This window comes from Vanessa cardui, chromosome 2 (assembly GCF_905220365.1).
Source record: "Vanessa cardui chromosome 2, ilVanCard2.1, whole genome shotgun sequence".
Classification (NCBI taxonomy): domain Eukaryota; kingdom Metazoa; phylum Arthropoda; class Insecta; order Lepidoptera; family Nymphalidae; genus Vanessa; species Vanessa cardui.
The window spans coordinates 9979041-10003088 of record NC_061124.1 but is presented as its reverse complement, the minus strand read 5'-3'; the positions used below and the strand labels follow the sequence as shown (position 1 = coordinate 10003088).

At 32.9% G+C, this 24048-nt stretch overlaps 1 protein-coding gene across 14 annotated transcripts in view; it reads left to right on the top strand.

Moving 5' to 3' along the window:
- LOC124535201 (TLD domain-containing protein 2) overlaps positions 1 to 24048 on the top strand; it is a 96898-nt gene that overhangs the window by 22070 nt on the left and 50780 nt on the right. For 3 of the 14 annotated variants that reach the window (XM_047111357.1, XM_047111350.1, XM_047111364.1), the window contains exons 1-2: positions 8317 to 8507; positions 15305 to 16006. The exons of 5 other annotated variants lie outside the window; for them this stretch is intronic. In XM_047111357.1, the coding sequence (XP_046967313.1) occupies positions 15453 to 16006 (554 nt within the window). In that variant the 5' untranslated portion in view covers positions 8317 to 8507; positions 15305 to 15452. Of the gene's footprint in view, positions 1 to 8314; positions 8535 to 15304; positions 16007 to 24048 lie in introns of those variants that run through there. 6 more of the 14 variants (XM_047111372.1, XM_047111318.1, XM_047111458.1 and 3 more) reach the window with 5 other exon arrangements.

Below are 24048 nucleotides of genomic sequence, written 5' to 3'. Positions count from 1 at the left end.
ACACAGTATTCAGGCCGTTTGCAAAAAAATCTTATCTTAATTGTCGTACCCTTTCAAAAACGTATTTTGACACCGTATCCGTCAAATTTATAGCCGTCGCTTTTGACAAATGAGGTGTCATCAGATTGCTATATTCTGCCTCCCTTGACAGTACTAGATTTAATTTATATAGCCGACTGTAACTATATCGTATGATACTTTTTGTGTATGAGATTTATAAATAAAAATTAATCGTGTAATGTTCACATCAAAGGTCGATTTACCGAATAGATTAAATGGATATTAAAATTCAATATTAGGTCACTGGGCACTCAACTAGTCTTCATCGCGCGCTCATTTTTAATTTTTATAAATCCTGTTTTCCCGCGCTTTTGCGATGTGTGTCACTCGAGATGACAGGTGCATAATAAATTATACAGATAATATATATTTGTACAAAATATAAATCCTATATTCATTATTATGTTATTATAGATCTATGTACACAACAGATCGTATTTTAATTAAGTATTTTATTCATTCATTCATTCTGTGAAAGTTTAAAAGAAATATTTTACAATAGTAATATTTTACATTCCATATTGAAAGTACAAAAACATTTAATTTCTATAATGAAGGCACCCTTTGCTGTTTTGATTGTTAACGCAATAGATGTATTACTTGTCAATGATTTTTGCGTTGTAATGTCTGTTAACTGTTATTGGCATACACACTAAAATTTTATCAATCCCATTCAAAATTTGAATGTGCCGAATGACAAATGAGTCGTGACAAGTTTTTTTTTTAAATGTTAATGAACTCATATACTTGTGTATTATTCCTACATCTCGAAACCTTGCGTTGTGTACAAATATGTACGTTCATGGTTTGTAATCCTGAACGTATACAAGTTTAATTTAAAACGTTATATGCGCTCCGTTTATAGGATTTATAAGAGGTTATAGGATGTTCATATCAAACTTGAACATCATCCAACTTTGATAAAATCATTGATAAGAAAATACTTGATAATGCCACTACCGATATTAAGTGTTACAGTAAACATTACTCTCAATCATAATGGAATCGATATGATATTAGATCATCGACAAACGTCAACAAACTATGAATCAAAATGTTGGCACCATTAGTTAAATTGAAGTTAGTCGAAGTACCGTATGAAACACTTTCATTCTTTGCTCGACGGGACCCCGTTACCTATTCAGTAATGAGCGAACAATGTACGTACTGTTCGGCGGTACTCACCACTAAGTTACACTATTGACCAACATAAGACAAATACATTAACCTTATATTGTTTTAGCCGACTTACGTTCACTTGACTATGTTTGTTTGTTTCCTTAATGTTTTCATTGATGGCTGCATGGAACGCATTCAGCGTTAAATTTGCAATTAACGTCACGTGTAGGAATGGGACTGTGTGATAAAAATAATATATAATGAGTTTAACGGTTTTATTAATTCTTATCGGCTTCGTATTGTAATAGCTGCGTGATTTTTCATAAAACGATGCGGTTTTTTTTTTACTCCTCGTTCTGTTTCGTTACCTTGTTATTACGACTCGAGTTTATACACTACATTATATTTAAGAAGCAACTTAAACGTTATTACATACAACCTTATGCGGTAGTGGGAATATTACACGGATACTATAACTATCATAAATAAAATGACTCACGGAACAGGGTTTTCTTCGTGAAATTGTCATTTATGAATAGAGCAGAGTTTATGTACCTGGGCGATTAAGTACGGGGTTCTTACCCGATCCCAAATTCAAATCCGTACAAGAACCGTTAATTGGAACCGTTTTGAGTGTTATACATCATTCATATTACGGTCGTGAGGAAACCTACATGTATCGTATTAATTTATAGGAAATGGCATATCCAGCAGGATAGGAAGCAAATCTTTCATCGATAATTTAATAAAGTAACAAATTTCAATCATCATCATTACATAGTATAAAATAAAGTCGCTTGCCGCTGTCTGTTCCTATGTATGCTTAGGTCTTTAAAATTACGCAATGGATTTTGATAAGGTTTTTTTAATAGATAGAGTCATTCGAGAGGAAGATGGTGTGTCTTTACTTTGTTGTGTAAGTATTTTATACAAAAGTATATAATACATAGACGATATAGTAAAGACACACTGATCATTTTAAAAGTTTCCAATGTGATGTCGTTAACAAATAAAGTCTGTAGTATATTAAGAATCAGTATTGCACCCGTGCGAAGCCGGGGCGGGTCGCTAGTTATAATATTACGATTATCAGCTGTCGCGTATGAAAGATCACGTAGTGAGATTGGTAAAGGTTGGTCCGTGTTATTAATGTATTAAAAGCTTACGTCACTGACTTAATAACATATGTCAAGATCAAAAAAAGGGCACAAGTTGTGTAACTACTACGCTGAAACTTTACAACGGATTAAACGTTGGTACTTAAGCAACAAGATTCTAATACGAAATATATAATCCACTGTATTTTTACCTGCAAAACTTTTTACCTACGCATTGTACTGTTTAATTTATATTTATATTTAATAGTAATAGGTAAGTTTACCTTTAACTGATCATACAAATGTGTGAAGTACGAATGTTTTATGTTTATAAAAATATACAAAAAAAACAATATGTTTTATATATACGTCTGATTTGAGCTGCATTTTTTAATTAACATTTTAAATAACAATAACTTTGCTAATTGGTAACTTACTGTACATTATATAATTCCAATTCTAAATACTAAAACGTTACTAGTGCTATAGTGTGTTTTTTATTACTACATTATTTTTAGCATTTATTTCATTAATTACTCTATATTAATATTATAAATGCGAAAGTCACCCCGCTTGTCTGTTAAATTTTCCTGACCAAACAAGCTTGAATTCCAAGGAAGGACCGACCCCTAAAACGGAAGGGAAGCATTATCCGTCATCGTAAAAATGTAAATACATTATATTATAATCTTTTTCACGAGACTCTAAATGGTCGAAATATTGTCAACCGAACGGTTTTATTTTTTTACGATGATATACACATATATGGCTGGATAATGCGCAGCCTTTGCTTATTTAAATATCGCGATGAACTGTCAAGACTGAGAAGGCGCCAAAATATAGTGTTCTATTGTTGGTTACTAACATACTAGTAAAGTAGTATGACGTTTGGCGAGTGTCGAGCTCACACGCAAACGCACAAGGTAGTAAAGTTGTCTCGTTTGCTTTAGTTATTTTGCACGGCAACACTACCTAAATATGTAAATAGTCTAAATGCGCAGAATTTCTATGTCGTTAAACGTTATTTTTAAAAACGACCTACATTTGATTAAATAAAATATCTTCACATTAAAACTTAAGAAAGGTTCCTAAATGCTAAATAATCTCTATCAGATGACCCTCAGAAATGTTACCATACCATAAAAGTTAACCACTGCGTATAAATTGACAGGTATTTAGTGAATGCGATGCACTTCGTTATTTATTTATTATGTTATGTACGTATAAGCAAACGTATGAAACACGCGTGAAACAGCCATGGATAATTTAAACTCGAATGAATTCTCAGGGCTCGCTAGCGTAACTGTGAAAAGTAATTACGTTTAAAGATTGGATTTATTCAAAGGAAGTTTTTCAGAGTTCAAGGACAAACCACCACAGCCAGATTAAGTTACTTGTGATTCTTTTGTTGACATTTTGCGGTCAGATGATTTTCATTTACATAAATACCTGCCGTGTAAATGCGAACAGTTGTCGTAATGTATAAATTAATATAGTTGAATAAATTATAAAATAATTACGGAATTCAATGAGAATATAGTAAGTAATTATATGAATAATTGTATTTAATCGGTTGCAGAGATTCGTGTAGGCGTGGATACCAACCTCCTATCCAGTTATTGATCGCCAAGTATCAAAACTATATATCGCTCTGTTCTGTTTATAAGTGTGAGTTAGCCTAAAGGCATAAGTGACAGAAGTGTATGTGTGTGTGTGTTTAAAGCATCTTACTGTGCTAGTTAAGTATCTTTTGAACACAACGTTATACCATAAAGACATGACGATGACCCATTTGGTTACAATATTTTTGCTTTAAAAATATGTGCGCATGCGCCACTGAGAAGTTAATTGAGTTAAGGAACACTCGAGAATGTGGTCCGAAACGAACTTGACCCCTTTAAGTGTCGGATAATTTAGTAATGCACTCAGATAACAGATGAAGAAGTGAATGGAACGCTAATTACATGTACTTATACTCACATGTTTGGACATTTTTTATCTGTAATCTGTGCAACAAGCGTTGTACTAAAGAACAACATAATGAAGTCACAAATTAAAGTAATTGTTAATTTTATTAATGTTATGAATTTATATTGATTGGCAATTAAGTTGTAATTACCTACGATGGATATCGATGTATAAATTTACATGTTTTAAAATCTGAGTATATTTCATTTGAAAAAATTGTCAAGATAAAAGATACGAATACAGTATCATAAATATGATATCCTCCTGACCGATTCCGGCCACGGCCACTGTTCTCATTCGAGACTAACCAGCGCATTTGCTTAGATTAGAGTGTAGAAGTTTGAGTACTAACCGACTCAATTTTTATTTCCGAACTTTCTTAATGCAATAAATATAATAAGGCTACCCAACTCTGCATGTCCAGTGAGTGATAAGGCTCAAGACCAATTGATTTAGGTGAAGTCCAAGACAACACTGTAACACTCCAATTCGTTAACAGAAAACCCCAATAATATTATTCTGCCGGTTTTTCGTAATTGGACCCAGGAACTCGTTCGACTCGAAAAGAAGTAACTGATTTTTTTTTTATGGTATAGCTTGACGGACGAGCATATGAGCCACCTAATGGTAAGTGGTCACCATTAACCATAGACAATGACGCTGTAAGAAATATTAACTATTCCTCAAATCGTCAATGCGCCACCAACCTTGGGAACTAAGATATTATGTCCCTTGTGCCTGTAGTTACAATGGCTCACTCATCCTTCAAACCGGAATACAACAATACTGAGTACTGTTGTTTGGCGGTAGAATAACTGATGAGTGGATGGTACTACCTAGACGGGCTTGCACTAAGCCCTACCACCAAGTAAAAAAATTGATTGATGATTCACCAAAAAAAACAAACTTTTTTGAAACAACCTAAACCTAAATGCGCTTAATAAAAAAAAAAACTCTTACACTAAAACTTTTATTGTTAACTTATAATATGGTCCGTCCCGGCTTCGCACGAGATGACATAATTTTTTTTTTATATTTTTACACTTTATTCAAATTTGTTTGGTGTTTTATTTTTACATTTTTTTTAAACGCTATCTATTTATTCTTTGTCCGAATTTGTTCAACGTTTTTTTTTTACTTAGGTAACGTATTTATTCTTAAGGTTACTATTATCTTAATCTCTCTCAAATTATGTTTTTTATATTTCCATGACTTATTAAATTTGTAATGTCTATTAAATGGATAGCAGATTTAAACAATATGTACTCTGTATGAATTGACACAGTCTAGAAAACAATATGATTTATTTGGATAATGATTTAAACAGGATGATGAATAGCATGGTTCATCTTTGGTCGGTACTTCTATTAACTTAAAAATGTAAAAAATAGTTATTATGACTCAACGATAATAGAAGCATATATGGTATCGCGAATTTTTTGTTGGTATTAATGTTCTTTAATCATTTAGAACATACTTTTGTTCTATCAGCAATACATCAATAGTTTCCGTAGCGCATGCCACGAAAGATATTTTAGGGCACTTTTTTCGGTTAACTTCGGTTACTTAACTTAAGTTTTAGTAAGGATCCCTAATCTTTTCTGGGAATATATAGCCTATGTTACTCAAGATAAATGCAGCTTTACATTAGTACAAAAATGTTTAGAATCGGCACAGTAGTTTTTGAGTTTATTCATTACATATACACCCAAAAATACAAAAATTTCCTCTTTATAATAGTAGTATAGATAAAAACTTGTCTATTTACTTACTTTGATAATTATAATAGATAAAATTATTCACATTCAATTATTTAATTTATTTGTTATATGTTTGGTTTGCCTTGGCAGTTGGAGTTGCTGTTGAACTGCCTAATGTTGCCTAATGTATAATATTACAGGCCCTGTATAGTAGTTTCTAGTAGATCTACTAACATAGGTCTATTAAAAAATAAACAGTTCTTGTTCAACATATTTTTATTTATGATTAAATATTAATTAAATGTTATATTATTTTCGACACTAACGTTTTCAAAACGACAATATTTTCGCGAATTTACATCCTCTACATTTGGCGCCAAATTGGTAAAACCTCTTAGAAATGAAATTTCTATGAGTATACTTAGTTCGGTTAGAATGTTTACGTTTTCATATTTTTTTCTTATACAGTTGTAGTACTGCTGAGTATACTCAATATATTAGTTATTATGTTTAATATTAAAGTTATTTTTTGTCTTTACTCCTTTCGTGTTTGGAATAGGCCATTTTTATTTTATCTTATGTCGATTTGGAATTTTTTATAAGTTAAAAATAAAACTATTTTACTAACAGGGGGTATTAAAATAGTCCCCTTATTATGTATACCAATTTTAATAAAAATAATCTTTGACTACAAAATTTAATTTTAAACGAATTTTTAAAAGATTTTTCATATTTTATATAAATACTACCTTGTTTTGTGATAATAGTCTGGGTCACACGCTTGGACAGAAGGACAATTAAAGTGTTTGGTTTTTATTTCATTTTTTTGTATATCTATTACGCAACCCCTTCGCCGAGTATAAACCTATTACTATCATAAGTATAAATCTTTTACTAGAAATTCACACCTCAGATGTAAATTTCTTACTGCTGTGCTAAGGCGTTCTCTCCCATTGAAGAGAAGGTTTGGCACATATTTCACCACGCTGTTCCAATGCGGATTGGTGTAACATATGAAGGTTTTACTTCATCGCCGAGCACGAGATGAATTTATAAACACAAATTAAACACATGAATATTCAGTGGTCGCCTGGATTTGAACCCGTTAACATCGGTTAAGGTGCAGGCGTTTTAACCATTGGGCCCTCTCGGCTCTAATAATGTCAATATCTCGAATAATGGTGGAAACGTTTACATGGCCAGTCCGATTTAATATACAAACACACACTTATTGACAGTTATTTTTTTTAAAAACAAAATTAAGTGTTGTTTTGTTTTTTGTTCATAAAATATCTAATAATCTTAATACAGAATCTACATCAAACACATATTTCGAATACGGTCACGTATTATCTTGAAAAATAGTCACATTTCACTCTCGATTTCGTGATTGTTCTACTTAACTACATTTGATAATGGACAACGAGATAACCGCATTTCATCCTGATTGATATTTGACCGCGCTTGACTTTATCGTTTGTAATAATAACTTGATTATTTATTTTTTCTTCAAAACTTGCCGGTGTGGATATGATAGTTGCAGATCTTTGGCTGGCTAATTATTATTGTTGAATTAATTAAACATTTAAATTAATTAAAGCATCTAAGTCCTTTTCGATCCGTGTCGGATCAGCTATCGAATTATGAGATCGAAAGAAAAGAGTCTGTGCTTGTTCACATACTTGTGCGATTTTATGTGTCGTGCGCAGATTGTGTGTCTTGCGTGAGAATTGCTGCCTCGGCTAAAGAAGGTCACGAAAATCGAAACCAAAGTCTTAAACCAAAATTGATAAAACTAATGGTCTATCTTCTCCAACTCGTACTCCAATATTTATTTTTAATTTTTTAGGCTTTTTATAATTTTTTGAATATATACAGCTTTATTAAAGATAAAAATTACATAAAGAATTATTATCTACATTTTTTTATACATTTAGATGTAATCTTAGCTATAGGCGTTTAATTGATTTGAATACAACAATAGTTAGTGGGATGCAATACCAATTAAAATGTTATTGAATATACAATGGATTACTTACGACACGAGGCATTAAAAACGTTAATTTAATAATTTCCTATTTATTTATACAGAAATGTATGTTTGCCAAAAATATTTTGTATTAAAAGCTTTAGGTATATAAGAAATAATTGATACAAGAATCTAATGGGAGTTTTTAATTAATTATTAGCTTGAAGTTAGTGATTAATTATACCTGGAGGAAAAACATGATAATAAATATATTGAGATGCCACACAAAAGATGAGTACTAAGGGTATGACGTCTAACAGCGGGGGTTGATTTCAGACGTTTTATCAGGTGATGTCGTTATCTCAGACGGACCGGTGGCCCCTCCATAGGCAGCGATACCTACCAGCAGTCAGTAGCATTCAAAGCGCCGCGAGGTTCGCACGCGGTGACACAAGCTCGCGCACTCGTAACGCAGTGAAAGTCGCACGCGCAGTTTACGCTACGAATTCGTACGCCGACATCTTCGTCTAGTTATTTTGTTTGTCCGTTGCGCCAGTGCAGCGGGGAAAGGAGGTCGGTGCGTGGCCGCAACCCGTAAGAACTTAGAACGACGCGATTTGTGTTAGCAATGTTTTAAATAAGTTTCGCACTTGTGTTGTATTACCAAAATTATATTGTATCGGATTTCTCCAAGTGCCTGGCTCCGGCCCTATTGTTAATGTGATTGTCGTCGGTTTATTCGTAAACTACCCACATTGCATAAGTTTGCATGTTTTGTATTTTTTTATTATTTAATTTTATTTATTTTCTGCACATTGTTGCAACTTTAAGTACCCTCCCCGCGTTTGTTAGACATGCTACGAAGTTCTACGCAGCTCGTAGATAGCATTTAAATTACGTAATTTATAACACAAAACGGTTCAGGATTAAAAATAAATGAATTGAACTTTTAAAACGATCGATAAACATCGAATATTCGAATACATCGATACTTTATAATTATGTCAATACAAAGGTCACCGTTCGTGAGAACACGCGCACGGATTCATTCATAAGTTCTCGGGCCCTTTGGAACCCGATAAATTTTTCCTTATTATTGTTACTTAAATAATTTTAACATAAAGATAAAACATGTGACACAAAATGAATTTTGATGAAGCTACAATCTTGTTTAAAATCAATAAATGCATCTTTGAGATCGATAAACGTTTATTTCGTTTCGTTGACTTTTTATTTGTGATTTTTCTCCTTAATTTACCGTAACTTAAGTAATATCAAATCATTATGTTGAAAGATATATTTATGTTGATCTTTACACCGAGACTAATAAATGAACACAATATTGATCAAATATTTATCCTATTTACGATGTTTAATCCAAAAGTATTCCATCAATCATTTTATGTAAATAACAAAAAATCGTAGTAACTCGTAATTTTATATTAAGTTTATCACATGATACATTTTGTGTTTACTCGAGTATATCAGAAAACATGTATAGCGCAGTACAATAAAGACGATGCTTTCGTTGGTTCCTAATAAAGAAGCATTTTAATTACTGCAAATGCTCCATACGTCGAGGAACAAGGCTATAAATACAATATATAATCGCGAGTCGGGCGCAGACGAAAATGATGCAAATGCACGTTTGTGACCGAGTCGGGCCGTAGGCGGGGCCCATTTTTTTTGCTTCCAGCCCGTTTAAAAAACTTTTACTTTACAATACGCATATTGTACAATTCTAGACGATATATGTATGTTTCATACCGACTCTTTAATTTACGTAATGTCACGTGTGCAATATTTTCATTTACCCGTTAAAGGGAATTAAGAATCATTTACACTAATTGTTATCGTATCGGTTCAGTATTCAAAAGTTAATTAATCATTGTCAGTATAGATTTATTAATAAAATAAGCATTATTCTGTAATTGTCTGGTCTATATATATATATATATATTAAAATGAGAATAATATTTATGTATGTTCGGCGTTATCAAAAATCGGGGTTACAAATATATTATATGACATTGAGAGATAAGGCACAGTGATTCAATTGGATTGTGATTGAAATAATGTGTTATCTTATCGATGAAATATACTTATAATGAATCTTGGTCGATACGATAGACTCAATGTCACTGAAAGTCGGGTGTCGACGGCGGGCGAGGCGAGGCTCGAGTTATGCAAGTCCCGCTGCGCTTTGAAATCGGACACGACCTACATTTTTCTAGCAATAGACGTAACTTGAGAATTATGTTATGTGAGGGCTGACCGCCGCGACATCTGCTGAGTCGGCGCTTCGTCGCGAGAATAGGGCTGTTTTCCAAATTGTATAAAACATTCCAGCACGTAGCGCTTTGCTTCATGTGCCTTAAAATATGTTGAAGACCATAAAACAGTAGTAAATCTATGATTCGTTATTAAGTAAAATCCTTATTTTGGCGCTTCACAAATAACTGAATTTATTAGTAAAGGCAAAATTTAGCCGAACCCTCACCAAGATGAACTTTTGACACTCGAATATTGAAAGGAAAACGCAAAAGGTCTCAATTATGACTGGTATGCGTTAGAATGGTCTTGAAAGGCAACCCTAGGTATAGCTAAGTTATGTTAAACCAAGAACGTTGACCATTTGTGTCTACTATAAAAAATCGGGTCAAAGGCTTGTAATAATCTTTTTATAGCGAATAAAAATAGCAATGGCCGACAAGTTTTTTTTAGTTTTAATCAGTTAATTTAAACAATAAAATCGTCACGTCCATGGTTGTGCGTCCACTGTTATTCTGTTTGGTTAATATTATTTAACGTTTACGTCGTAACTATAGGAGTAAGACTACGTATAATTGTCTACTAAGCTGCAGGTATGAACAATGTACGCGTTTTAAATCCAGCCTCTGGTTGACCTCCGTGTACATGAGAGGCATTTGAACCTCGATATTATCGAAAGGAATTCATCTTTGCATTTTAATTATTTGTATCGATCCTATTGCCAAGACAAGTGTTATCCGTGCCATTGAGTTTCCACACTTGCTTCTTCCTCTCTGATGTACTAGATATCATCACCATAGAAAGATAGTTGAAGGTTGGTTATTGCACTGGGATAAAAATGATTTTAAAAAATCTTCTATTATGTAAATATATGTAGGATGGTTAAAGGGGTAATTAGGATTAAAAATTAATCCCAAATTGCGGTAGTTAAATGTTGTTTAAAATATTTTATGACAGTTAATTTTTTTCGTGAACGAAATCGGGACAACAAGATTGCAAAACGTTTTCAAAGAGATTTATTCGTAGCAGTTGTTAATTTGGAAATATTCCCAAATATTCCTACAAGATTTTCTGTTCCATTTTACTAACAATAACCAAGATAGTTTACTTGATTTGATTTGTTTATTACGAAACGCATTATTTATTTTCCGAATAAGGAACATTTAGTATCTTGACTTGTATTTATTATGTAATTAAGCGAAGTCATTACGTTGTAATAGTTGACATTGCGACACATATTTCCAACGATATAATTTCTTGCTGTCATCATTTCGACTGAACTGAAAATAGGGACAATAATTAAAATAAAAGGTTCTCTTTAAATAGTTCAAGTAGTAAAAGTATATGGGTTAATGTTTATAGGTACGCAGAGCCATATTTCTGGAATTTTAGTAATGGAGTTTGGATAGATATAAAGCGTTTATTTGGTCTCTTTAATCGAAAAGTATCTTCGTGATCGTGACGTATTTTCAAACGGCTAAGACGAATGCGTCATAGTTAAACTCTCTTTCAATTCATTCCGTATCAATACAATACCTAAGTCGTAAACAACAATTCATTTACGTGAGAAATAATAGTTTTATTTTTCTCATTAATAATTGTCACTTGTACCATCGATGATTATTTTCTCAGCGTCTCATAACGTAATGCGTTTGATTTCCTATTTTCAATAATATATATATAAACGCCAGTGTTAATTTCCTATTCATTATATACGTATTAATGAGATTGATTTTCTTTGTCCCATGCTAGTTTATTGTCGTAAACAATTAATCAGTATTCAGTTCAGCTGCGAACTGAGGACTTGGAGTCTCATTGAATATTCTTTGTTTGCATATGCCGACTGTCTTTGTGTGTGGACATGTATTGTATCTCGCTCTAGATAATGTATACACTATAATTCAAGCAAATTATGTATACAATTTTGTCTATAAACAATTTAACAACGCGTTTCTCCAATAACATTTCGTTCAATGTTATCCATAAATAAAAAGCAATAAAGTTGTCGTTGGAATATATTTTGCTTACCGTGAATTGGTTCTTTGCAACGTTTTATATTATTGTTATATGTAGACGCATTATTTCGTCAAACTCGTATTTCAATTAACATCATCGTTTTAATTTAATAAATTGTAAGGACGTTCGAACGCTTAATCTGTTTTATGTATCACTATTTCGTCTCTTTATTTATATGAATCATTATCTAAATTGTAATCTTGTCAATTTATTAGGTGCTTTAAATGTTATAAATAATATAAACATTAAACGGATAAAATCATTTGCCGTATAATGTATGTCTGCTCGAATTACATTATAAAATAATAAATCTTTAAATAATTATAATCGATATTTGGTTGTTTATGACTAGGGTTGCCATCTGTCCGGGTTTCCTCAGATTTGTCCTAGTTTAGAAGGCATCCGGCGAGCGTCCGGGGATGGTTTCAAAAATTTTAAAAGGTGATTTATATAAACAATTTGTAACAAATTGTTTTGTTAAAATAATGAATTAATAAAAAAGGTTATTTATGACATTCTGAAGTGTTTTTTATTACATCGAATATGTTTAAAATATCTTGTTGATATATCCGACTTTCGGACTCTAAAATCCGGGGTTTTCTCGCGTCTTGTCCTGTGATGATGACTATAGATGGCAACCCTATTTATGAGGCATGTAATAAAAAATGTACCTATATATGATATAACCTTTTTGTAATGTTGCATTAACTGATTTGCAATAGATTCAAAATAAATTTCCTTCGCGTCTCTCGAATAACAATCTACATAATATTGAATATCTAAAGTAAATAAAAATCATTTGGCAAGTTTTTTTGTAAACATCGTGTACAAGAAATTTACACTTTAAAATCACATCCGCGATTAAGTATTTAATTTTATAATATAAGGTAAAGTGTTTAATAATCACGAATAAGACATCGTATTCAGTTATGTATGTGAATTAAATGAAATGAAATTTTGTACTATGGAAGCGTTTTACAGTAATTGCAATTGACTTATGCGTAGTTGCAACGTGCGATAAGTAGCTAACAAAAGGCACAATGAAGGCCCATGCCATTTACGAGCGATTGTGCGTGCTCTATCATTCCCCCAGCTATTACCGTGCACCGTGTAACATTTCAGCAGAGATTTTCCACGATTACTCCTAACTATGTAGCAGGGACTATAGCTATATCGTATATATACGCTACATGAAACGTTTAAGCGTCCTTGTATGTTTTAGACTTAAATATTTTAGTTTTTGTTTTTTTTTTTATACAAGTATTTCAATCTAACTTAATATATTAAACTTATTTCTGTTGATAATGTTAAGGTTCGAAATTTAAAAACAAATACACCGTTCTTGCTTTATTGGAGGTTGATAAAGAAACGTACCCGTATATATGTATGGATGTCTAAAAATTAAAAAATAGTTAATCTTAGAATCTTGTTATAATAGATAAATTAATTTTAAAGATATTTAAATTGATGCGCGCTGCACAAATTAGCTTTTATTGTATGTGACTAGGTATTTTATTTTTCAATTGTAAGTATGCAAAATGTACGCCATTTTTCTTTTTGACATCCACAATTGTGAATGTCAAATGTATAGCCCGATGACGATATTTTTCACTCAGGTATCATCAATCACAAGTCACATCATTTTTGTGGCGCATTCGTGTTTGATTTTATCTTTTAAATTTCGATATTTCCACAAAAGTATCATAAACATACATAAGATAGATTAAATGAATCTAGGTTGCCATCGTTAAAATATCGTAGTTAATTTTAATGACATTGGAATATACTCAGCTTTGCTTGATTGAGGACATTAACTGGCTTACCTCAGAGTTGCAAGAAGAAAAATAAAGTTTTAATTTTTTTTAAGTGCTCTCATTGCAAGTTCTGTTACACTTGGCCTTCATTAGTTAATTACAAACATTAAGCTATTACAAACTTTCCATCAGCGACTAACTACAGATTAATTTTAAATAACACAATACCAATATATTGATTTAAAATCTCATCTGACTCGATCTGGCGGAAGTTCATTTATGAATAGCTTTCTACTGTTCTTTTCACCGTTACCTAATTAATATATGCTTATTTCGTTGGCAATATAATTAATAGAATGTGCTATTTTTAATAAAACGCTTTATAAAGTCAATGAGAGACAATTAATAAACTCAATTGAAGTGCGACCTTGGTGATGTTGTGTGTCGGCCACATCTGATTGTTTTTCTAACTATTTCGAGCACGTGTCGTACAACGCTGCCTCAGATGTAAATAACATCTTTATTGGGGTTATCCTTACAGTATTTTCGAATGAGTCGTCTCTGTTAATTCGTTGAGATTCTTGTAATATGTGCGCTGCTTGATTGGTCTCACCATCAAGTGATAATGAAATCGACCTTAGTAACGTGAGACGGCAACTTATACGAACCGGTGGCAACTTTCCCCGCGACGTCGCGCGTGAGTCGATGACGACTATGCAGTTACGAAAGCTGCACCTGCGTATATGGAATAGCGCCGGCACTTGTAATGGTAACAAGATAATTCCCTAGACTGCCGCAGACATGCTGACCACGTGTTGTACAATTTTATCTCAATAGCTTTTCTATTCCCATCGTTCCAACTTCGTTGAGATATTAAACGGTCTTATACATGACGTCACGATCTTTTATCACTGATTCGCTTTTGTAACTGATAGTCAATGACAAATACTAACTAACGATGTGAAATTAAACGGTTTTTGTTCAATTTCGACGTTAATAGCATTCTGTCAAACTTAATTACTAATAGTTTTGTTTGTTCCATTTCGTATAATTTCCGAAACTTAGGAACAAAAGTTATAGAATTACTGCTATTGACAGAATATTGATGCAAGCGGATTAGTAAATGGACCGTAACGAAATTTTGGCTCGTTAAACCGGTGTCAAGGCACTTGGATTTAATATTAAGATAATAATTATTTACGAATTGATTTTCTTCGAAGTAAAAAGTCACATTATATTTATTTATTGCATAAAAGCGTTTTGGAAATGAAATTATTATCGTTTTCTGTTACATGATGCAACACAAGTGCCCCTTATTAATAAACCGAATTGGTTAATTGTATTTCACAGAGACTCAACGATAAAACTAAATATTACTTTGCTTATCGCAATGTTTGAAGCTTTGATAAAGTATTTTTTATCAATGGAGCTAATAAAATAGGCCCTTAAAAAGTATTGTGCAAGTGACTGAGTGCAACTACAGTGGCAGTGAGTGACGATGAGTGCTAGCGAGCCAACCCTAACCGAATCGCCGGTGCCGCTCGCTCTGGCGCGGCTGCAGGGCCGGCCAGGGCGGATGCCGCGCGGAATGCGCACGCACCGTCCCAGCTTGCCTCTGGCGAGTCTGCAGGAAGCCATCGATGAGACTCCGCGACGCTTCAGCGAGGAACCTTACGCGCCGGACACGGACGACGAGGAAACGTTTACCGAGCCCGTCGTGGTCATCAAACTTTCTCCCTCGTCTTCTAATGGGCGCAGAGCGTCTGATGCGACATTTGCTGAACGATATAGAAAGCTGACCGAATTTGATGGTCCTCCGCTCGACACACCTCGCCGAGCCTCTCTGGCCGTTCCCGTCGGAGCGGACGGTTACGGACCTAGTGATAAAGGCCGCCGGCGCTCGTGGGCAGCGCGACTGCAGCTCGAACGTAAAAAGAGACGAAAATCCGGTGGCAACGACACCGACGAAGAGAGTGATACACCTACTTACATCCGTCAAAAGAGACCTTCTTGGTGGAATGTCTTCGTTCCGGATAACATGCTGAAGCACAGGTATTGTCAAAAGAGTAACCTTGTTATGACGTCAAAATTGTTTGTGACAGCTATTTCAAAATAAATACTTTTTTTAATTACATAAGGCTCAAATTTAAATCATAGTAAGATTGAATAAGATTCTAAATGTACACAAGTTAGCTACACAGTTGACTTTCTTGTAATACATATATGTGTATGGGATTAGAATGGAAATGTGTAAATGCGGCACCATGACACTGGATCTCCTTGACCTAGCGCGGAGCTCTGGTTATTATTACCATTCTTAATCACTGTAGCTCGCTTTCAGGGTTAGGATTGGATATTTGCTATATTCAAGCGACACAAGCGCTATAAAATAATATATTTCAGTTCGTATCGTATCGCACGTCACTGTTTACAGAAACCAAATAGGCTTTATATTTCAATCTCATCTTATCATGATATTTGCTTTATTCACAATATTTTCTTTGTTAAAGTGTTATAAATAACATTGTGTTAGCTGAAAAAATTCCATGATCAAAGACCCTGCGGTTCATTTACGTAAGAAAACTGTATTTGTGTACTTTCTTGATAAATTTATGATTTTTAGTTATCTTCTCCGAACGCTATCTTTACGTACTTCCTATGTTATCTCGTTTTTTTTTTTTTTACCTAAAGCATTAAACTTGTTATTCTGTGTCACTGTGCACACTGTAGCTATATCGGCTATAAAATCTTACATTACTCTTACTATTCACAAAATTCTAACCTAAATTTTGAGATTAATATGACTAGTTAAATATTTAAAATACACATAAAACTGCTTCTTATATGTATTTTTTTTCAACAAAATACTCGTGGAAAAATATATCAGCTTTTCATGCAGTGCAGTTTTACTCGCGTTCGTTTTAGATTATTTAAATAAACGTGCCTGTTTCACGTTTACGTTACGTTTACACACAATTTGCCATAATGGTCGTCGTTTATAGTTTTCGTCGCGTTTCTATGAGTCTGAAAGAGAATAACCTGAAATTATACAGACCATATATTTCTTAATATATTTACTATCTTTTGAAAGATATCGTCTTCTTCGTATCTAATTTATGTTTCACGTCACCATATCATATACAGCTTCCTGTATATTTGTCTCTTATCGAAGTCAAAGGCTACCGTTCTGTCAAATTACATCACGATTGGTTTAGCCGTTTAGCCGCGATAAGATAAAAACACACGGACAATATTACTTTCACACTTATAATATTAATCAAAGTCTAATTGTGTGATTGGTCTGATAGTGATAACGATTATTGCCTAAACGCCGGAATATTTATTATAATTAATTTCAGTAATCTCATAACAGAAATATGCTACAATATTAATTACAAAAATATGCTGTATAAGATAGATATATTTCTATATATTATTAACTAGCTGTGACATTGTACGCGTTTCAATTTAACAAAAAAAAAAATATTATTGTAGCCCAAGTTAGACTCCTTATTATATCAGTTATCTGCCCGTGTAAGTCCCGTCAAAATCGGTCCAGCCGTTCCAGAGATAAGCCGGAACAAACAGACAGACTGAAAGACAAAAATGCTAATAATTGTTTTTTTGGTATTTGTACCATGTATACATATACATACATATGCATTGAGTAAAAAAGAACTACTTTATTATTACAAACAAATAAACCAATTTCATTATATGTTTAGATAAAATACCAATGATCTTATTCGGTTTTGATTATGTTAACCTACTTAGATAATAATTTGTTTATAAAGTAACGTCTAAGATGATGTCGAAACGTAAATGAATACAGATCAAAACATATCCAGTTTTGTCGATGACGGACAATTGTGGTCAGGAATGCAATCAATGACGACGCTGCGTTGTATTATGGACATCACTTGATACCTGCGCTCCATACATCTGCATCTAATTGACACGAGTCAACTAATAACACATTTACCTGCCGTATCTATACTGTTTAATAAAGATATACTTATGTATGTTTATAACGTCGAACTGAAAATACACATACATTTAAAATTTATACCAGAAAATGCCACACGCTTCAGAATATATAATCTACTAGCGGCCCCCGGCTTCGCACGGATGCACTGATACTAAATATACTACAAAATTGGTTTATTTATAACATCACATTACAAACTTCTAAAATGATCCGTGTTCCTTTAATATATTGTCCATGTATTATATACATAAATCTTCCCCTCGAATTACACTATCTATTAAAAAAACCCATCAAAATCCGTTGCGTAGTTTTAAAGATATAGGGACAGAGAAAACGACTTTGTTTTATACTACGTAGTGATGGAACTCCCGGAGGGCTCACAGTTAGAAGCGATATGGAGCAGAATTTCTTACTGTCTTTAATCACATTTTGTGTATGTGGTGTTATGTCATATGATGTACGACATATATTAGCTCTTTTGCAAAGTTTTTTTACTGAGGTCGATGCAGCTCTTTCGAGGCTACCTTGTAGTTTATATCGCATGTACTAAAGCCGCATTTACGAAAGTCTATTTTTGCTTTATTGGCAAGTTTCTTTTGAAATTACCCTCGAAGTACTTTCTGACTCATATAAATGGCACGCTTAATCTATCCATATTAAGAAAAGTTAATTAGTCTACATCAGCTTCTCTTAAAATCAAAAATAAATAAAAATTTTAACAAAAAGAAAAACCGACTTCAAACAAAACACTATTTTAAAACAAATTAATATGCACTAAAAAGTAATAAAAATAATTGCGTATTCAACATATTATTCAATTATATCGAATCAATCTATCGTGTAGTTTTAAAACTTTAATCATACATAGGGATATAGGAACAGAGAAAGCGAGTATGTTTTATACTATGTAGTGATATATATAATAAAATTGAAGTGTCTGATTGTAATATTAAAATAACCTCTCTTTATTTAATACATACGTATAAAATGTTATTTTACAATTTCTGCTTGTCTGTTTGTTCCGGCTAATCTCTGACATGACTGGACTGATTTTGATGGGACTTTCACAGGCAGATAGCGAATGTGATGAGGAGTAAGTTAGACTACAACAATATTTTTTTTTGTTAAATTCAACGCGCACGAAATCGTGGGAATAGCTAGTGTTATAATATACATATATGTATCGGTATGTATGTAGGTGCGCTTCGCGGTTTCAAGCGCCATATATATGTGTATAATACGTATTGATGTGACAAGTCTGTATTTCGTGCTCTTGTATGTTCTAAATACTTGTCGTGTTTACAACGTATATTAATATACTGAAGATAGGTTGCATTTTTTGAATACCGTATTAATTAAGCGTAGATGACTCAGTGGTTAGATCACTTGAATCTTACCGAGATTTACGGGTTCAAAGCCGAATAAGCGCCACTGATTTTTATGTGTTTATAATTAAATAATTGAGTTTAATGTGTCTTGTGGTCAGCGATGAAGGAAAACATTGTAAAGAAACTTGCAAGCTTTGTAGAAGCTTGATGTCAAATTCTGTAAACATTAGTAGTTGATCGCTTATAGGCGATCTTAACTGACATATTTATTATGAACGTTTTAAGTTTCTAATTTTATCGAAATATAAAACATTTAATAACGTTCATTATAATTAATGAACGTTATTAAATGTTTTATCCTAAAAGTATTTATATTTTCAAAAAATTGTTTACTAAATATATTTTTTATATAAATCGCAATAGCTCGCTCTGGCGAATGTTTAATATGCAGAGCGTGTTACAAATTAAGAAAAAATATATTTAGATTAGAGGTCTTCCGGTTACATTATTTTTTTTTGCTTGCGGCAGTGTTGCGTCGTAAATTGCCTCGATTTGTTTGTGACAGTGCGACGCATAAAAATTAAACTAAAAACGACTTAAATGTTACAATATTACCGAGTCCTGTTCAAACGATATGACTTGTAGTTTTCAAAACTGGTTAATTCCAGTAATTGCTTTGAAAAACATTCTACACAATAAATAAACTATCAGTAGATGTCAGAAAATATAGTTCACGATTCCTTTAGATCGAGCTGACGAAAACGTGTTTAGCGTTTTAACACGCTGATTTGTACAATATATAAATGTATTATTTTCTCCTTGAATCGATTGATGTCTCCTAATAGAAGGCACGTACGAAACGAGATCTTAGTCACGTTCGGCATTTTTCTAGAATTGTGTTATTTTTTTCGCATATGCATTAAATGTGATGTTTCTAATAGTTATTTTCAGGATAGATTCAATGTTTTATACATTCATTTAAACTACATTAGATGTATTTAATGAATTGCGATGGTTTTAATGGATCTCGCCTCCACACTTTTAACAATACGATAATGTGAAACGTACTTGAGTAAATCAAAAATCGAATTCCATCGTATTACGTACACTCAAATTATGAAAATAATAAAAAGCAGATGGACCTCGTCGAACATTATACAAAAGCCATTAAAACGAATACATAATCAGAATTTATGCAAATTCTAGTTGCCATGCGATTTTGTATTTGCTTTTGTTGATTCACTATAATGTTTTGCGCCCACTATATATCTTTTGTTTTATAATCTGAGGTACTTCAGGTACGTGACGTACATAGAACAATAACCTGTAGGTGAATAAAATTAATATTAATCTAAAATGTTCCGCTTTCGATTAACAAATTCTTATACAGATTGGCCCCGAATTAGTCAGCTGAGGCAAGGTCACGAGAATAACATAAAAAGGCGTCGTATTAACGATTTGCATAGACCTCCTAGGTGGGTGGAGGTCTTGTAAATATCAGTTCCGTAAATATATCCAAATTGAGTTAGAAGATAGATAACTATCGTATGTGTAATGGCCCGGAAGGTGGTTGTCAATAAATACAGTTCTCTTTTGTGGTCTGCAGGCACGGAACGGTATCCGCGCCACGTCATGGGACAAAATTGTTTCATCATTCGTAATGTGGCCTCGGAGTTTCTTTCCGCAATCGTACATTCACCTGTGTTTCCTTTGTGCTGCAAACTCTTTCTTATTGATCTGTCTCAGCGTCTATCGAGGAATTAGAACGTCTCTCATCTAGGATTTCATGTCATTACACGTACTGATAAGTTGCCCTTAATGTTTTTCTGCATTATTTCTTTTTTTTTATAAACAGTCCGTCAGTTATTTGTTTCATAAAATCAATTTGTTTTTAAACGTTGTCTAGTATACTTAATATATATTTGTTAGTTCTGTCAAAGTAGTAAACAACACGCGATCCCAGTTCGCCGGTCGGAAATTGGTCCCAAGTGAATGCAATGTTATAGTTTTAAGGAACGAAGAATGCGTGGAGTGCGGTTTGTTACTTTGGCTATATATGCAAACGTGCATATTGCGCAGTTACAAGTTTCGTAATTAAATTTTACTTGGTGCAATGTCTGGGTAGGCACCACTCTCTCATCTTATATCCTACCGTCATACAGCAGTACTTAGTGCCGTTGTGTTTCGGTTTGACTGGTGAGTGAGCCTGTGTATTCACATGGGGCATAACATCAGTTCCCCGTGTTTGTGGCACAGTGCTTGTGTGGATGTTTAAAATTTCATAGAGACCACTGACCATCGACGCGCTTTTGAACATCCGCCCACCTATGCCGTAAAATAAATAGATTGCACTTATCTGATAGTGTTTTACATGCAAGAATATTTTGGACAGTTTAACTTCGGGGTTTATTCAGACCGACAGATAAGTTGACGCGTATTTAAGAGATACACAATGGAATTCTGTACAATCTCTATTGCATCATAATTGATAAGACATCGAAAGAAACTGTAATTAATAATGTTAATCCAAACATTTGTCTGTTCATTACAATTATAGGTCAGATGCATTTATATTCATTAAGTAGGATTATTGGTATTGCCGTTTCAGTGGTTTTGCAACCGTGGTGTAATATATCAGTACCGAGGCTGCTGGCATTTGTGTACATACGAGTACATCGGCATCAGAGTTATATCTCAGTCTGATGTGGGAAGTTTGCCAGCGTTATATACTAAAGTCGATTCTTTTTCATTGATGACTCATTTTAATCGTAAACATTGCACTTAATTATTGTTTATACGCTTATTAAATTTCTAGAGTACCGTTATTTTTTATGGAGTAAATATTCGTCAGAAAAAATGCGTGGACTTTTTATTGCGTGCTTTATTTTAATCTATATTCACAATGTTAAAAATCATGGAACTATGTATGTAGACAGTTGAAATTTCATAGCAATGATGTATGTGTTAAAATTATATATTCTTTAAATTATAGTATGAAGTGATGTTGTGACCGCCTCTTTGTTTGTTTGGGTGCGTTACAGTTACTGTTTTGAAAGTAAGTTGTTGTGGAATTGGCGTGTGTCCAGCGTTGCCGGTACAAAGTGACGCCAAGCCGTACCCACGACGACACTAAATCACTCATACATATATGCAAAACACTAACGTAAGAATATAAGCATGTCGTAGTGGTCTCACGCTTGTTTATGCCGTCTGCTCCAATGGCACCGATACGAATATTTTTTTTAAGAGATATTTTTAAATTGCTAACGTAATCGGTACAGATACTACCGCCACGCCTTTGTTGTTTCGGTTAATTAAAAGTTTTAAATTATAGTCAACATAATTGTTCAAAAATCCTGCTATGTTTAATTTTATAAGCATAGGTGGTAATTTAAACTGACTACAAATAAAATCGAAATGTCGAATTCAATTCAGCCTCGCTTCCGGTTTTAAGAACTATTTTTAACAGCTATTTTAGATTTATGTAAAAACTCTTTTCTTAGCTGAGAGTCAAAAAACAACCATATTTCTGCGCAGTGCTAAATAATCTGATTCTATGAATAAATTACATATGGGAATTAAAAAAATATATCTTTTTAATGAATATTACAAAATGTACGTTAAATTCATCATTTTCTTAAATTATCCGTGCCGTTTATGTTCATATTGTTTGACACACAAACACATACAAAATTACAGAATTGAGAATCATCTAGAACCTTCGTTTATACACTTCCTTTCACTATCACACATTTAGTAACAGTTTAAAAAAACAGTTATAGGCCATGGTAAAAATACATTTCCTACTGAGACGAAGAATACTCCTACTGAGTCTTGTAATTTAAAAATCTATTTAACAAGTCATACATTTTCATAATTAATCAAGTATTACACAAGAGTTTAGTTTAGACATTAATGAGATGTCAAATAATAATAAATGGAATTGCTGTCAAATTACTTCCCCGATATCTCATAATATTACGTAAAGATAAGATAGTTTGAATTCAGCTTCATTTATTGCATTATTTTAAATCTTAGTATAACCGACGTGACGTATTACGTACAAACTTTAACTAATTTTCGCAACATCGATCGATATTTCGATGGTTGTAGACATTCGTATCAATCATAGAATGAAATAAACTCGATATTATAATATGATAAATATATCTCATAATAAAAACCATGGATAATTTGTTTTGAATTTACTTAAATGTAAATTTTAAGATCAATAAAGTATCGATTATAATATTGTATTTAATATCCAATGAACATTATAAAATTAAATAAATAATGATATGATATATTACGGAATATAAAATAAACATATCAAGGTATTATTCGCTATACGTTGCAAAAACAATTTATTTAAAATTATTTTGTCATTAATTTAGTCCGTGAAACAGTTGTGCAATCAATCGTTTTTTTTTATTTCTTGTCAGTTTAAAATGGATTTAAAACGGTTTGTTGACAATTGACGTTCGTGGGCAGGGAGTGTTGCCAGATGAGATAATGCGAAAAAAGTTTCCTTATTTACAAACGCTGTTGTACTCACATAAATTAGATATTTTACGTCAAGGTTATTATTATTACTGTTATTTTGTCAGTAAAAGTTCTAATTTTAAATTGTTTAAATCCGAGATTGCGCAGTGGATTCTACACGTGCAATGTGTATCATTGAGTTTTGATGTGTTATGTGCTTGGTTGGGATAGAAAGGTATAACATACCACGCATAACCGAAATGGGTGCAGTGTGTAGTGACCCATTCCGTTTCATT